Here is an 18194-nt window from a genome sequence, read left to right as displayed (position 1 = left end):
AGCAACTTAACGTGAATTTATAAATTATAATCGAACAGGTTTGCAGTCGAGAAGTGCAATCATCAACTTTTATTTATGTGCTTTATGTAACAGATAACATTACACAATAATGATAATAAATCAGCTGTGCTCACGTGGGTAAACACGAATATAATTATGACGGACGCACGCGTTATATTATACACATGTTATTGTGTTAATCAAACATTGAAATAACATTCCGAGACCGTTATGCGTTTATGTCTAAATTCTGAACGTCTGGAAACACCGCACTGGATATAATACAGCTCAAACATCTCCGCGCGTTTGCAAACGAACGCACATAAAATTACACAGAAAATGCTTCCCCCAACATAAAGGCCCTGAATATAATGTGCTATTATTACATTAAAAACGTCGGAGTGCCCTTGATAACCACCCCATACGAATCGTGGCTCACAAGTGTCCTGACAAGTCCAATACTTATTTACATGCAGCAGAATTAAAAACTCGGCCCCATCCCCAACAGGCAAAACTACGATTGCGGAAGGGTTGAACCCTTTGTGAATGATTTTTTTGATGTTCATCGTCGACATCACAGTTTGTACGCTGAGAAATATCAAACGTGCGTGTATGTATGCATATAGCATAGACGTGCATCGAAAAGCATGTTGTTCGTTTGGTTCTGGACCTCTGAAGGGGCCGTGCTGCGGCGGGGTGAGGGCGCGGTGGCGGGGAGCGGGTAACGCAGAGTAGTTATAGTTCAAGAATGACGTAACAGCATCTCGCAAGCATCGAGCCCTTTCCATTGCTCCCTTTTTGCGGTCACCGGCCGCTTTCTAATGGCCATTGTGCGCACAAAGTGACGGCTAGATTGTAAGTACCGATCGACATCCGTGAGAACTGAGAACCGCTTCGTTGCTTACTAATTACATATGCTCGTATATGTTGCCTACACTTATTTTTTATACAAAAATATTCACTGCTGTCGGTATAATTTCGTCCGATAGTATCGATATGTCGTGTTATTCTAATATTGAACATCGTATATTTACGTTTCGTGTAGCGACACGAAACATCGAGTTAAACAATTTTACGCGCGTTTGATTTCGTTGCGTGCATTTCACATATATTTTAATACAGGAATTTTAAACGGATCCTGACGCTTCTCAACACGTGATCGATGTTGGTTCAAATTAAATTACGATTTTTATGTATGTATACGTGATGTCTGCTAAATAATAATCTTACCTTCGCTAAAATATCTAAACGATAAAACAAACTCGATGTCATGCAATAAAAACAGCGAAAATCGAAAATTTACCTGTTTGCGTGTCATGAAGTGCGATTTACGTAAACTTACCATAACGGATATGGTTTTTGCTATTGATAAGAACGTGATCGCCATAGTGACACGTTACAATGATCACTTAATACCTGGAAAAACCAAACCAAAAGGATTTCCAAGTAGATATTAAATAAAACGTTTCATGAATACATATAATTTCCCTGTACCAATCTGATATTTTAGTGGAATAATTTATAACCAGGAAATATTAAAGGGTCGTAAATATTTGACATAGGCGTCGCACACGGAGCTATAAATACATTGAAATATAATGAATGTATCGGTGGGTGTATTATGCATTTTGATTGGTGAGTTACATCACACATGACCGTATTAGGCACAGGCAGGAGTGGTGTAAACAAAAAGCTATGCTGGTTACTCACCGCGGCCTTGCAGGCGTGACGTTGAGCTGCGCCCGCCCGCGCCGCCGCGCCGCCGCCCGTCACCGTGACGTATTGTGACGTATGGTTTTTTTCGCGGAAATTCCAGTGCGGACAACGCTCGCAGATTGCGGAGCGTGGATAACTCGCAATACATATCGCGTCTATTCTGCATTTACTATGTTTTTTTATCAGCTGTATTCAAAGGTACCGAGAGATGCGACCGCGACCCGACATGACATTCGCGATAATAAATAATTAGTTGTCGCCGTTGATGAGTTTATATTCAAGGTATGTACGAACCACATATTATTACTATTTTTATAACTACACTCTACAATAGTAGAAACTGAATCTACCAACCCTGTTTTTTTATGTATGTTATGGAACATGGAGTCTAATGCAGAGGTGATAACATCTAATTTAAAATAACACGCGTGCACGGATTCATTCCCGTACTCCGTAAGTTGATTATATCGAAGAAGCATTACCGTGGGAAAAAAATTATGACACAAACTAAATTACACATTACGTCTGACAAGCACCATCGAATAAATTGGACACTAACAGTTACTTTAGTAAATTCCAAGTATATTTATGTTAAACAAATGGATAAAAATGTACTTTTATTTAGTGAGGTATCGTCATGAATTTAAATAAAAAAGGTGGGACGAGATGCCAACGATGTCGAATGAACACTTAAAATTTGAAAGAAAAAAGATAGCTTTCCTTTTATACAATATTTAGAAACAAAAACTTTAGTTAGTGTAAAAACTAGGGCAGGCTGCTTGACACAGTTCATGCCCTGTGTGGGTGGCTGCCCCACAGATGTGGGTGGGTAACTTTACGTAACTCAAACAAAGACGAAGGGCGCCCGCTCGCTACAGCGCCTTTCGCAACGATCGCCCTACGACTATTGTACCGGTCGAGTATTATATTTACTAACGACTAATGTGGCTTTAAACCTGTTTCAAAACCATCGATAATCGACCGAAACTCCAAATTATTACGACACTCGACATAATATAGGAAATGGATATAAGAATGGTGAGGCGGTGACGAGGTCATTGACAGAACGGAGGAGGCGGGTGGCGCGGATGCAGCGAGTGCACCGAGCGAGTTCCGGTGCACTACGAGCAGGTATAAATAGCGGCCCGTTAGTGTCGACGACCGCGCGCCGTCACCATCGCGCTCACCCTGCTCTCCACTCTGAGCCCTGACCTAGATCCAGGGAAAAAGGTAAATATTACATCATAACAAGACCACTGCGTCAAATCAAAAAAGCGGTCACCCCATTTCCAGAACGCCGATACGGTGACGCTAAAGCTCGAAAAGCGGGATGTAGGGCGAAAACAGGGGAATGGGACAGGGTAAAGAGGGAGAGCTAATAATGCACACGCCCTTCGCCGACTCGATAGAGGTTCGGTGCGCGCGCGGGCTCCGGCGGCGCGCGGCGACGAGCTCCGAACGGCGAACGTCCCTCTCGTCCGTGAAAGGGCCCGTGCGTACGTGACGCAGCGCACACCGCGGGAGGAGGGCGGGAGGCTTACGCCCGACTTCGAACCTCGCAGGTCGCACGGACGTCTTCGGCCACGCTTAGATGCACTGTTCGGGTAAGGTCGTAAACTATGTCCTTCGTTGTCCCTTTAGCAGACTCGTAGACATAGTCCAAACATTCAGTCTGTAATCAAAGTAGTCTAGACGAAGCAGTAGTGTGGTGTGACATGGCGAGCGGTACGCGCTACGCACACGATTCGTTTTGCAGAAACAATAAGATTTGGGTGTTAAAATACGTGTAGCCAGTGTTGAGTTTCTTCGTCCTATAATATAAACCGTGATGACAATATGCTCTGTGAATCTTTGTATTCCATTTCTTACCCCGCGCCGTCGCGGTCAATTTAATTTCTAACGAAGAATTTAAACCTTAGTACCGCTACTTTCCTCACAATAACTCACCATAATATTCTTTCGTATGTACGTAGAACACTATAAAATTCCGGTTTCTCCGCTATTTTGTTACTATGCGGTGCTCCTCGCTTGGCTAGACTCGCATGTTATGAATAATAATACTCCTATTGTGACGTAACTACTTCAACACTCTACAGACAAAAAACACAATATGTTGGACGCAAAGATGAATATAAAATAATCACCTGCTCCAACGCGTCCATTTATATTTTAAATCTATTTAACATTTGTGGAACAGAATACAAATTCCAAACGACTGAGGATTGTGTTTTAATGTAAATACACATCAATAGTTTCCGATGGATATTTTTTTATTGTGCTCATTCGAAACATCATATGATAATGGGAATACTTTTGTCTATACTTACGCCCAAAAATAATTAAGCCAATACTTAATAGCTTTCAAAATTTAGGTGAAAGGGCAGTTGGAGAAAAGGTTGCGCAGAATCGAATCACAACTACGTTTAGTGCGGACGTGAAGAATCAAGATATCCCTACAAACTCTTAGTTATTCAGATATTAACTATCACTAACTTGTTTTATTCCACTTCACGTCGAAATTTCTATTTCATGACTTGCTATTGCATAAAAATAGCATACAAAAACAAATTTGTGAGACTACCTAATCTATTAAAAATAATGTGAACGCGTGTCGAGTATTGCCATTATGGCTTTAAGGTCAACATTAGCGTTGCATCTGCTCTGCACCGTGCACGCAACATAATTAGTATTATGACTGTACAATGTTTATAGACGAAGCACGCACGAATTACCAACATTTCCCGTTGCTAAACTTAACAATGAAGACTTTTACTTTGTGTATTCTCAGCGGTTCATCGTTGACTATCATAAGTTTCTCATTTTCGGTTATCGTGTTTGAAGCGCGCTTGCATTTTAGCAAATTCAGTGTAAAAATAAAAATCAGTCTAAGCAGACAACCGGAAACCTGGTAATGGTGAAATTAACAACCGAATGCAATTACGGCGCGAACTGGCGAGCCGGCAAACACGCCGGGAAATTTTATCGCTTTCTACGTTCCGCCTCTGTTTATTTACAACGAACTACGAGTGCATTTATTATATTATGTATGTGCATATTAAATGTTAACTTGAAATTTCACCACGTGCTCCGCGTTTCATTGATTGCTCTTTCTTTTAATTTATAATCAATATAATTTTTACAATAACCGGAACCTGCTATGCCGGAAGGAAATAAGTAATTTACGTAACAATGCCACTTTTATAATTATTTATAACATGACAATAAGGGTATGTTATTTTACTCTTACTTATTTGTCTCTTATTATTCTCAATCTTATTTATTTTGTAATTTGAAGGATAATATACCTGCTACATAAAGTAAATTGTAAAGAAAGGAGAACAATAATACGCAATGCGTACAAGCCAGCCAAAATGAATACAATACAACCACCACTTCCGCAGTTGCCCGACTGTACCCAGGTATTAAATAAGCAAAAGCGAACTGCGAGTTGCGGTCTGCGGATGAACGTGGGTGTTGCCGGCTTGGAACTCTGAAGGAGCGTTTCTCAACGGTGAGTGTTGTGTTGACGAGCGCGCCGAGGCGGATGTAGTATACAAGCGACGTCATTAGCACACACTACACAAAGGCTAGCTAGTCCCGGAGCAGCTGATGCGGCGACAGGTGTGGTGGCAGCCGGCAGGCACCTGCGCCTGGCACGCGCCACCGCAAGCTGCTCTAGCAATTACACCACGCGCCCAGCTCTCCTATATCAGACGTAATATTTATCGACTTGGCATTACCCAGCCGCATAAACTGACAGACCAAATGAGTAGTTGTATAAGCTGCAAAAAGTACCGGTGCCTGCATCACAACGCATATAAGTGGAATTGCCTAGTAAAACAACAACAGCTTATACCAACGACAAAATTATTACAAGGAACGAGACCGATCCACCTTGAATATTAATGTAAATTATTCCGCGAAAACGACACATTTAGGCTCTTAAACACTGAGAAAACTGAGATTATATTACAGGACTGTTCCGAATACACGCATGAATACATGAATTATAAAACGAGCGACCCAGAAGAATTCATACATTTATTATAATATCGCAGCACACATGGGGCTTTGTTCAGAAATGTTTTGGTGTGTTTTAAGCTGTGACATCGAATATTTTCGTTGAAATTATTGTGAAAAACCAATTTCCGGCATAGATAGACAAGAAAGGACTAGACGAGCATACTGGCGAACAAGTTTGCGAAACGGGCCGAACGAGTCTAGTCACTGGAGGGCTCCAGAGAGTAGAATACCGTTACTGGAAGCGGTTAGCGGCAGATTTGCGCCGGTTGCGTAGATAATGCGCGGACCGGTCCGCGATTCGCGACCGATAACGAACATCCTTCGTGATAACAAATTACGACAGATCGCACTGATAACAAAACATAGTAACTAGATTAGACATACTCTTGTTTAATGGATATTTGGCACATTTGGAACGCGTACGCACGAACCTACGTCACTGTTACATAAACGTACGCACCCAACTCCTGATGATAACGTGTAAATATACCTAGCTTCGATGCTACATCGCACCGTCATCTGCTTTATTCCATTTTGTTGCTATCCAGTTTGGTTTGCCCGTTTCTTTGGAGATTTTTTTGTGTAAAATGTTGGTTTGGTTTTGCATACCTCTAACCAACGTATTTCATTTCATATTTCTTTATGACACACAAATAGTCAAATTGATATTTGACTATTTGTGTGTCATACAGAAATAAGATTAAAAACCCATACATAAGACCAAAGCTGTATAATTAGGTACGGAACAATGAATAAAATATTTCCCGGCACGTGGGTCCATCTCTTTGCCTCATTAAATTTCCGAGTAGTATCGCCGCACTACCGGTCTGATGACCAATGACGTAAGATAAAAGTGCGCGAATTCCACCTGTTATGGCTTACGGCTGTCAAGTTGGTTTATGACTCAGAGATTTCTTTGTTTCGTCGTAGGCAGAAACTACAACGGTGACTACTACATTACGTGAATATAAATGATAGAATTAATAAGGCACAAATAATGTGCTAGTAAGGATAATATTCTGGCTGTATCAACACGCGTAACGCGGCAAGTGACAAAGGTATCTAAAATAGTTGATGATGACATGTGCAATGTACCTCGGTGGGCGCAAAGAATGTAAGGCATTCGTGTATAACGCTTCCAAGACGTCCGGGTACTGGTTTACCGTTAGAATAATACGCATAGCAGCCGCTACGTGTATGGATACAACAATGAGCCGATGCAATATTAGCCGTGCAATAACTGCGCCAGTAATGGGGCAACAGCGCAGGAACACCGTGGCAGGCATGGGATCGCGACGATCGCGTGCACCGCCACTGTTACCTACCTTCATACTCCATACATCGACCTACATTTTATGCGGCGGCTAACTCATTATTTTCTAGCCGCAATCGTGCACGCACTCGACCAACCCCCACGAGACATGAAGTTTTTCGGAATCTTGTTGTCAGGTATCATTTATCTGATAATACCAGAGTCCCGAGCGAGGCGATCTGATGAATGGAGCACAGTTCAACCAGAATCGATTACCTGCGAAAATAAGCTGCAAAAAATGCGCAAAAAATCATGCAAGCTAACAAAAACGCGACCTCTCGACGGGACCAGCTCTGGAGCCGTCCTCGTAGATGTCTGCATTTCGGAAACAAAACATAATAGAAAGAGTCGCGAGCAAGCGCGACACACAGATACGGCGGCAGGTTGAGAGAAAGAGAGAGTGAAGCGGCACGAGGGCCGACGTAAACAAACCGCGTTCGGGAGCTTCGACCGCACTCACCATTTCGGGGATCCTTAGACCCGCAGCGGGTCGGTGAGGCTGCAGCGGCCCGCGTAGTGGAGAGCGGAGACGTCGTCAGCGGGAACAGCACAAGCAATCGGTCACACAGGATGGTTCAGCTCACGCACTCGTCACATACGAACACGACACGTCCCGTCCTACACTACGTTCGCGGCTCGCGCCGATGCAGTTTACGTCACCGCATCCCGCTCCCGACTGGCGGTACGCGGCGCGAGCGAGCGACGACCTCGCGCTGCAGCGTGCACCGTCCCGCGTCCCGCACGCCCCGGCTCGCGCTCGCGCGCCCTGCCTCGCCGCGCGCCCCTGCGGCCACCGCGCCGCCTGCCGCCAGCGGGCCCTACCGCGCGCGCCGCGCCGTGAGCCGACCCGACCCCCGGGCCCCGAGCCCCGCCCGCTCGTCCTACGTCCGGTGAATCACGAATGTCGACACGAGAACACGAGAGGACTATACAACCATCGGCAGCCTGCTCGCTGTTGTATGTGTGCGTTGCTTTCCCACTTCGACGACCAAAATAATTGTCACACAAAATATAGTCGAAAATGGGACATCCGCCCGCGCTCGCGCTCGTCTTTGACCAAAGTAAACGAGCGAAGCTCGTTAACAAAACTATTAAATACAACTACATGGCTCTTCTATTTCCGACACGATGTCACCGGTTGGTGGTTGGTAAAAACACAAAATATACTCGTTATGTAACACTACTAATTAAATGTACGACTTTAATTATACACTTTTAAGGAAGTTATAAGTATGAAACGTCATAAAATATTTTTTTTTTTTATTGTTCTTACCATATATTCTAAAGAAAACAGTTATTTGCGATGAGAGCTAATGTACCAACACAATAAAAATATTTTTGTTTATTTAATGTATTTTCCTAACTTCTTGCCCGTAATACGTAAGTAATTATTATAATTACTACTTTATTAATACATAATCATTTCAGATATTCTTATTTGATAATATTGACGAAAGAGTTCACTAAATCCTTCTTACAATATTTTTTCCATAAAAGGCAGGCAAATGGGTATGAAGATGGTACATAAGTAATCAATTAATCCATTTAACCATTAGTCCTAAACATCTACACAATTTTATAATCGCTAAAATAAATATGCTATGCATATTTGTCCTCCTACTATATACTCGAACATAGCTGAGTGGTCACCGCTCGTCAACAACGAAGCTCACATACAGTCTACAAAACGTATACGCAGGGTGTAACACGATCGGTGGACTAGCGTGCAGCGGCCGATAGAGGACCTTAATCAATCGATTTAAAGGGAATTAGATTGATTGAGATTGACTGAAAACGTATTTATCCCAGGCCGTAAGATGAAATTTTCAGATATTTTTCAAAGATCTCGAAGTATGTGAAATATCTCTCCAGCGACCACAAATAAACATCAACATATAAAAATAAGTAGAAAAGCTTCATATTATCTGTACAAACAGATCATTCGATAAGACCTTGTAGGCATTACATCTTTTTCCACATGTACACCGCAATGTAGTTCTGATACTCTCTCAATAAAATTGCTGACATATCCTAAGATTTATGAAATTAGTATTGTTAACGTACTTAAACACCTTAAACCTAAAATAAGACAGTTATCTAGTAATAAAAGAGAAGATACTCCCTATTTTCATTCGTACGAAAGACATTGCGCCACACGGGACTGAGGACGCCGCTGCACCCCTACTTTATAGTATTGCGACATAAATAATGCGTACCGGATATACACACGCGATAAACTATATTTTTACATAATTCCCATCTCGAGTTCTGAGGACAGTGAACTCGTGTTATTTCGTTGAAGTAAAGTAATTTAATTAACATATTACGATACATTAGACACATTTACATACGTTTTGACATTCAGCTAAGTTTCCTGCTAAGGCAGCGAGATGTTTTCTATTTAAAGTTAAGTCCAGAAATAGATGTCTCCGCCACTTCCTATCTTGTGTCAATTCATAAAATTGTAATGGCTGTGGCTTTGAATCTAAATTGTAAATTTTATTATACTAACTTTGACACTTTATTTGTGAAAAGAATTCACGAACCTTGGGTCTGAACTAAATTCGCCATTGCAATTTTTTTTTATTGCACTACACTGTTTTCTTATTTTTGCAAATATTTGTTAAATAGAATCAAAACCAGATGATAGGGTAACGTCATGTTTTGTTGACACAAACAGATTTCTAAAAATGCCAATGATGAATCACCAACGATACGCGATGTTAGACACCTCTACACAGGGACGATATATGGTCACTGCCTCTACATGAACTAATCTTTGTAGTTAATCCTACGTTTGCTCCTCGATATTAGTTGCCCCGAAAAATTTACATCAAATTCTTAATACATTCTAGACGTTACAACCTCTTCATCAGCTTTTATAACTGTATGCTAGTGTGCCGTCTCTACATCTTCGATTCCCTTTCTTTAATGATGCTAAGAAACCTATTTCATATTTCCAGGCCTACCATTTCAGTTCTTATTTCACCGATTTGATTTTGTTCGATTCCTAACTTCAAATATTGGTTAGTATCCCGCTCTGCCGCCCTATTAACGTACCTACACAAACGAGTTTTTTGCAGTCGCGACAGAGTTCGACCCGCACGTCGTCCGCAGGTTATTTTCCAGGCTAATTCAGTTTAGTCCAATTCTTTTGTTCCTTAATCTAGATTTATAAAGATATCATACGTTAATTCACTTTATGCGTGACATTGTATGGATTGACTATTGAAATGGCACTAAATATATTTGTATTTTCCTTGTCCTCAATATTGCCTGTGTTTTCTAAAAATTCCCACCGACAATTTAAACGGAAACTCAATAATAATTCTTTATATTTAAACTCGATAATGAGGGCGTCAATAGACTGTGGCACAGAATATTTTAAAGTAATCACTTCCTCCGGATGTCCTAAAACGTTTGCGAAATACCGCCAAAAGTAATGACGAATGATTTACAGTTATTTTTTGCAACAATTTTATCTGTACAGACGGTAGACTCGTTTGTCTTCGCTTATAAAGAGGTCAAGTATGTTAATTTGTTGGTAATATCTGAGATTATTGAACCGATTCCAAAATTCTATTACCAATGAAAAAATGTCATTTTTTTTGGAAATTTATACATCATTATTAATATTGAAGGGCACTTATTTTTTTAGAAGTGGCAGATCAACAATGAGCTAATTTTACCTAATAGCAAATTAGTAATAAATCACCGCCGCTCATCAATACTCTAATACATAAGGAAGGTGAAGATAGAAGAAATCTGGCAACCAAGAGGCCAAGTCTATATTTCTAATTACACCTCGCATCTGCATACCAATAAAAATATCGCGATGGTCATTATAGGAAGGTACGTTAGGTTTTCCTTTTTATCTATCGGACCCCCGCAGACGCGGAGGAAACCTGCGAAAGTGATACTGGAATCCCGGGGGATTCTAAGCCGGGGCTTAGCGACTGCAGCGGCCTGAAGGAAAGTTGGTACGGGATATCTGGAAAAGGGAAGTGTGGGGGAACGAAAAGGAAAATCCATATTATAGATCCTTGAAGCTGGGGAGCGGAAGATGGTTATGGCTGACTCACTGGCCTTCCTATCCAGTTGTCACCTAAATAACCTCAGGTTTGGGTTACCTACCCCTACTCTACCATTTTTATGGCGGCATACCGACATAAACCTTCGGCGGCCAACGTCTGCGCAGGTGAGACGGTTTTGGGGAGTCGTGAATGCAACCGAATTTGCCGGACTCATCTAACAATTTCGTTTTGCTCCTCTCTTTTGGAGCTTAGAGAAATGAAAATCTCTTTAATGGCATCATGATGATTCCGAGCTGTAGTGCACCGCGGAGTCGCACCATTTTTCGGACTTATGCCGCACATTTCCCATTACGCGGTCAGGACAATCAATAGATTCCTTCAGTCGCCTCTTACGACAGGCAGGAGATACCATGCCGGAATTCTTAGAATGCCACAGGGCGGTGGAAAAAGGGAATAATGTGCCGTGCCGTCTAGCGGCCCATCTTAAATCTTACCACCTGCGACAAGCAACCACACTCGGCAATATTTATAGCTTTCACAAAATAATATTGTAAACAACTTCGCAACTCATGAGAGCCACTACAACAGACTGTCTGTAGCTATTTCAAAACAAATTATATTCTGTCAATGCACTTAATACGAAATGCTATTCAAATGTGTTTATGTGTCGCGCTCATATAGATACCCCTTTTATCAAAATCCTCTTACGGTAGTCCAAAAAAAAAAAAGAATCGCGAGATAAGTTGGACACGTACTATAGAATTAGCCGTAGAAAGCTTTAATCAGACGAATGCCAGCTAGCAAGTCTTTGTCCTGCAATGTGACGAGAATAGCTGGTGATGATGACTTGCGAATCTTCCTTAGTAACTATACGCTTATAGTCTACGTTTTTCAGTATATAAATCACTCAATCAAAGTTAAACATTATGCAATATAATTATTACCAACGTAACAAAGCGCTGTTCAAACTTGCTAGGTTTCCCCATTGTGTTATATGTCAAAGAATTTTACAATATTCGCTAATCACATTTAACCGGGGGTATAGAAATGTGTTTTTCACTTTTGTTTCCTCTCGCCATGTTTTAATTATTTAATTGTATGCTTTAGAAAACAATGGAGTAATTTTACAGTTACATAAAATATTATTACACGCCTGTAAAGGTAATTACTGCTCTGTACATTACATGATACACACTAATATTTGAAAGGTTTGTTTGGGGCGACATCGAATTAAATTAATGTCATTAAAACTTAGACTTCCATCGTCATCTTGCCTTCGGACGTCCACTGAATATTGGCTGCCGTTAAAGATCTCTAGAGAAACCAGTCAGAGGCAGTTTCTACTCAGCGAAAACTCTGAATTTACCAGCATAGCAATACACACTACACAGTCATTATAAAATACTAATATGCAATAGCAAACTCAAAAAAAATAGACGATAAAACTGGGTACAAAACAGGAGTCATCTGTTTCGGATGGCTTGTTTTTGGAAGAACGATAACAATTTTGTAAATCGACATAACATCGTTTAATTAAACGTTAGTGGCACCAAACAATACATGGTTAATTTAGATTAAAAAATACCACGTGCTACGCTCTTTTCCCGATTTAAGAGTAGAACTAGATCGAAAATGTATCGGTTAGAAATCCATTACCTCAAGACGGTGTAATTCAGTATAAATTCATTATTAACTAATAAGTATTTTAAATGTTTGATCGTCAAGTTATTTGAAGTAACGAAGAAAAATACGACAAAATAGTAAGTAATTATCAGAACATTCATCGATAAAGTGTACTGGGTGGAGTTTATATGCACTAAATTATTGTAGAAACATCGGTACCTAGTACAATATACGTCAATGTGTAGAAATGTATAACCAAAGCTGCCAATCAAAAGACACAAATAAAAATTTCCTATAATGCCTGCTTTTAAGTAGAAATAATTGTGTTTTAGTAGCATAGCGATTCATTAGCGACGATGATTTAAGTAAATTATTATATTATAAATCACAAAATATATTGACACACTTATTACCGATAGGTCCTATTTGTATATGGTGTAACACAGTCACTTGTTTTTATGGTGCAATGTCAAGGCGTCACGATCTAACTACTAGTAAGTGAATTCTATAGTGTACCATATAAAGCAATGTTTGTTTTTTATATACACAAATGAATTAACACGTGCTAAAAATGGAATTATTTGAAAAGTGAATACATTCCTTAAACAAGGCTGATAAGTACACATTATTTCATGTGGGCGGATCGCTTACGTAATTTCCGACTCATTATGATAAGAAAAAAATACATCGATACAAATTCAATTCCAGAACATAAAATCACTATCAAAGTATTCTTATGTGTGGAAATCGAGATTAAGTTTTGTTACAGTCCAGAGACTTACCCCCTTATTCATAGACGTTATTTATCTAAGGACAGAGCATTGCTGTGATAACAAGTCTGTTTCTCAGCTTTGTTTAACTGACAGCCAACTAGATTCAAGTTTTATCTCAATATTAGCCAATAACAACGGTACTATGTCTACGCACTGCGTAGATAGATAAAGTCTATGAATAAAGAGGTTAGAAGTTCGATGTATATTATACGTAGTGAAGGGTTAAGTTTTTTCAAAGGGAAACCGACACAACTTATAGGTATTAATAATATTCATAAATGAGGTCTGCAAATAGTTCTAATGATAATTTGATTTTACATCAATTACGAAAGGGAAGCCGACAGGAATCGGGTTATATCGACTCTACGACATAGATACTTATACTAGACCAATAACTTGATTTATTGAAACAGTTGTATTGAAAATATTTACTCTATAAGAAAAACAAATCTATGAGCATCATGTATGCCTTCACCATACTGTCAATGAAAGACAACTGAGTTCTTGAGAGTTATCGATATTATGACTATTTACAATAATTTTACCGTAACTATGTTTTTTTTGTCTACCCATATACATACGTGTATGTGAAAAAATCTGCACTAAATTATTTAAAATACATTGACATATTGAAACACGGAATAGAAACAAAATCGCCTTTGCAAAATGATAATGCAGGTACAATTGTTTACAGTAGCGGTTGTGCAGTTTGGTACTGTTAGCCTGTACTTATTTTTTTGTTATATGTGCACGACATAGTTACCCCACTGCACGAATGAATGTGCACTCTCCGGCAGTCGACACAATTATGCCGGCTTGTTTGGGAACGGATATACACAGGCTGATCCCGGAACGCGACACACTGACGTGGGCCATACTGGCGGGTTTTAAAGCCTTGTGTACGGTGGTCGCTATCCGGGCGAATATAAAATATATCCTACCACCAACATATGCCCATTGCAGGACATATTTTAGACGTTTTAATTTTTATGTCATAAATTTTGTTTCTACTTACCATTCAAATGCATTGTAGTGGTAATAACAGAGACCCAATCCATACAAGAATAAGGGATCTTTCCAGTTGTCGGGCTCCAGTGCGTAGAACTTTTGATAAGCTGACATTGCTGCAACAAATTATAATTAATTATTGTCTTGCGTGAAGATTATCGAATAATATAGAGTACCACATTATGTTAAGCGCGGCTATGACCATGATAAATTTTAACTTGAGTTTGAATTTTTCAATTTATTATAATATTAATAATCAAGGAAATTTTAGTACAATTTCTTTTCAATCTAGTACATACCTAAACCTAGTAAGTAACTACGTACTGCAACGTTCGAGTGAAATTTTAGCGGCTTAAGCTATTTTCGTGTAGTGGCTAATCAAAAATCATGCTGTTTTATACAATATGACACATCGGATTTTCTTCAACTATTTCCAAGAAATGATATTGTATATTTTAATTACTAGTAAACCTTAGGCTATATGCACACGTTTTTATGCGTGTTAGTTAACAACGCATTACAGATACAACTCAAACGCGCAGTAAACGCGATAATGTCGGCAAAAAATAGCTGTTTAGTATATCAGCATCAACTTATTAAAAGCATACTTTCACATATTATTTTAGTGAGTGAAGGAAGGGCATGCAGAACGCTCATATCGAAAACACACGTTTTAGCTCGTAAAAGTCGCTTACAAATGCTGTTAAGATTATAGTATATTTAACAATGGAAACAGTGCATTCACATTCACAAAGCATTGCATCTTTAACAGTCAACAGGTTTAAACTAGTCTGTCTTAATTAGAAATAACAAACCTTTAGCATAGTCTTCTAGTAATAGATGAAAATGTCCTAATTTGCAATATGTTTTTGGGTCAATGCATATGTCTCTTCTAGCACCAGGAGAGCATGCTCTTTCTTCTTCCTAAAAAGTAAAATATACTTTGTTAAACATAATAAATAAGTACTCATAAATCTTGAAATAAAAATAGGATTTAAATTTATAAAAATATTTTTAGAAGTTACATTAGCATATTACTCTATTATAATAAAGGACATAAAAAATAATATTAGGTAGTAATTAATTTTTATATAATTTTAATCTTATTTATTTCTCAAATTTAATTTTGTGGTTGTAATAAAATTGCAGAAATAAAAAATATTATAGCCCTGAGACATGTAATCTACTATGCTGGCTGTACAAAATACAACTATAAAACATAGTAGAACCATGGTATTAGGCATTGTATACACCACCTCCATCTTAAGAATCTGTTGTGGTCTTCATTAAGGTGAAGTTGATTTTTTAAGCCATTAAAAACAGGATAATAATTTCAATTGTTTTAAATAACAATCAAATAATTGTTCAAATTTTTTTAAATGGTAAAATATATTGATGCTTGAAAGACAATCATATCTATGTGACAATCAGTAAACTTTCATTTAGAGTGAATTAAATTTTGATATAAAAGAAAAAAAAAATATGTTGTGAAAATATAATCTAATGATATAAAAATTGTCCTAGAACTACAAAACCTAGAACAAATGACTCAGAAAAATCTGGTAGTTCTAAATATTTATATAATTCATTTTCAGTATATTTCTTGCTTAGTTATGATTGTCTTTTAAGTGTGTATACATATATTAGAATTTTGAATACCTTGACTTGCACAAGCATCCCTTCCAAATATTTTACAGCTTTGAGGACAAGTGCCCGGGTTCTGCCATGTTCACTGCCTCTCAGCTTCAGGAAACCAAATTGCCGGCTGAAACATTAAACATGTTTTGTTAAACATTATAGTCTGAATAATGGTATGTATCTTACATTGTACAGGAATTATTTTTTTCTTAAGGTACACAATGGGTAAATTAAAAAATCATGTTAGACTTTTTTATATCTTAATTTGAATAAATAATTTAAAAATAAATTTATTCAATTTTTTGTGTTTTTTACGTTGCTATCAGATGATTAAAATATTATACACAAACTTATCTAACAACTAACAAACTATTTTCTGGAACACTGATGTTAATAATGGGAGAATGCCTAAAATCTATACTATCCTCTTTAATTAAGTAGAGATTCTATGGAACCTTCTGGATTTATTAGTCTATAAAATAGTTATTTTTTATTCATTTTCCCTCATAGAAAATAATTGTTATTGCTCACTATAAAACCATGACTAAGTTAATCAAAGTTAAAAATATATTATAAATAAGGCCCTTATTTTCCTTTCACTGTATATGGTATAACTCTGATTTATGATCACTTCCTCTGGAAGTGACTATACACTACTTAAATTGACATAGTATGACCTGTACATTCCAGTCATATGCCAATAAGATTTAAACCACACAGGGAATGAATATCCATTAATGCTTTCTCAGTGTTCACTTATGTTGTATTAAGATATCTTAGGCAAAATTTTAAGTATGGAGTCACCAGTCTGGCCTGTCAGTTAATTAATATTGGATATATTGTTTATTAAAATTACACAACATAACTTTGTAGCATATAAAGTTATGTACTTAAGACAAATTATAAAATTTATCCCAGTTTATTTTTAAAATAAATCAGGACAGTATTATTTGTGGGAGTTAGCCTAAAATGACTGAAATTATGATAGAATTTAATACAGAACAAAACATTGTAATTTTATTAAACTGCCTGGTATCAAGTACATACATTAAGATGATTAAATGTAAAATATAAGGTAAACAGAATGATTTGCTTGTTTTTTTTTGACATTTATATATTTGTTATTATTTAGATATCTACTCAATATTTACTGGCCGGTATAATTTGAAACAATAGAACTTTAAAAGTACTTATTCTTTTTTATACTATTAATAGTGGCCAGTTAAAATAACATTTATGTGAATATATTTTCTAAAACAAGCTTGCTACAGCCAAGTACCTGTCAAGTTCCGATAAAACTTGCAACTCTTGAGAGGTTAGATGTAACTCTTCTTTTTCATCCATTTTCGTATATTATAAGTCCTACACTATCTAAACACTACAAATTTATTAACAATAACATTATTGATACGAATACCAATAAATAAACCGAAATAAATCCACACAAACAAGGCGCGGTTACGTACAAATTACAAATTAGTGATGAACTGACGGATGGTGACGTTAGATGTTGTTTGTTACTAATTATAATTTCCACTCGTATAGTGTAAAGGTAGTCGATTATGAAGGTATCGACTAAAATAATATTATGTTTTGAAAATTGTTTTATTTACAAAAATTGTTACCATAATATTATAGTATTATTGTCAAACATACTATTTGAAAGTATTCTATAATAAACTTGTGTCAAGCTTAATATATTGGTTTCCTGCTTTAAAGTTTAACCCGTGAGGTAGCTGAATGTTTGCCGGCAAACATTGACAGCTACGCGTGTGACGGAAAAATAACCTTATTATGTAGTATATATGTAGTATATAAGGTTATAATCCCGTGACACACGCAAATGTCATGTAGCTGTCTTGGCTCGCCGGCGATTCACGAGAGACCAAGAGTTAATGTAATAATCATGTATCATTATGAACTAAACGCAGTGCACATCAGGAGGATGTGTAATAATACAAACACTATACTTTTATGTTATGGCTGCAAATAAAAAAACACAATATATGCTGTAATTACATTATATACATTTTTTCGATTCTTACAGGCTGCAGCAATTGGTTCTCA

The 18194-nt window shown here is 37.9% G+C and overlaps 1 protein-coding gene across 1 annotated transcript in view; it reads right to left on the bottom strand.

Annotated features, from left to right (window-relative positions):
• The window catches only part of LOC115441674 (lysine-specific demethylase 6A), a 31614-nt gene extending 13984 nt beyond the window's left edge, over positions 1-17630 (bottom strand). The window contains 4 exon segments of the mRNA XM_037442849.1: positions 14497-14605; positions 15305-15413; positions 16149-16254; positions 17407-17630. Coding sequence (XP_037298746.1) covers positions 14497-14605; positions 15305-15413; positions 16149-16254; positions 17407-17471 — 389 coding nt within the window. The 5' untranslated portion in view covers positions 17472-17630.
• Positions 17631-18194: the final 564 nt, after the last annotated feature.

Source organism: Manduca sexta, chromosome 25 (genome assembly GCF_014839805.1).
Source record: "Manduca sexta isolate Smith_Timp_Sample1 chromosome 25, JHU_Msex_v1.0, whole genome shotgun sequence".
Taxonomy (NCBI): domain Eukaryota; kingdom Metazoa; phylum Arthropoda; class Insecta; order Lepidoptera; family Sphingidae; genus Manduca; species Manduca sexta.
Note: the sequence above shows the minus strand (reverse complement) of the source record. Positions and strands in the feature narration are given on the sequence as shown.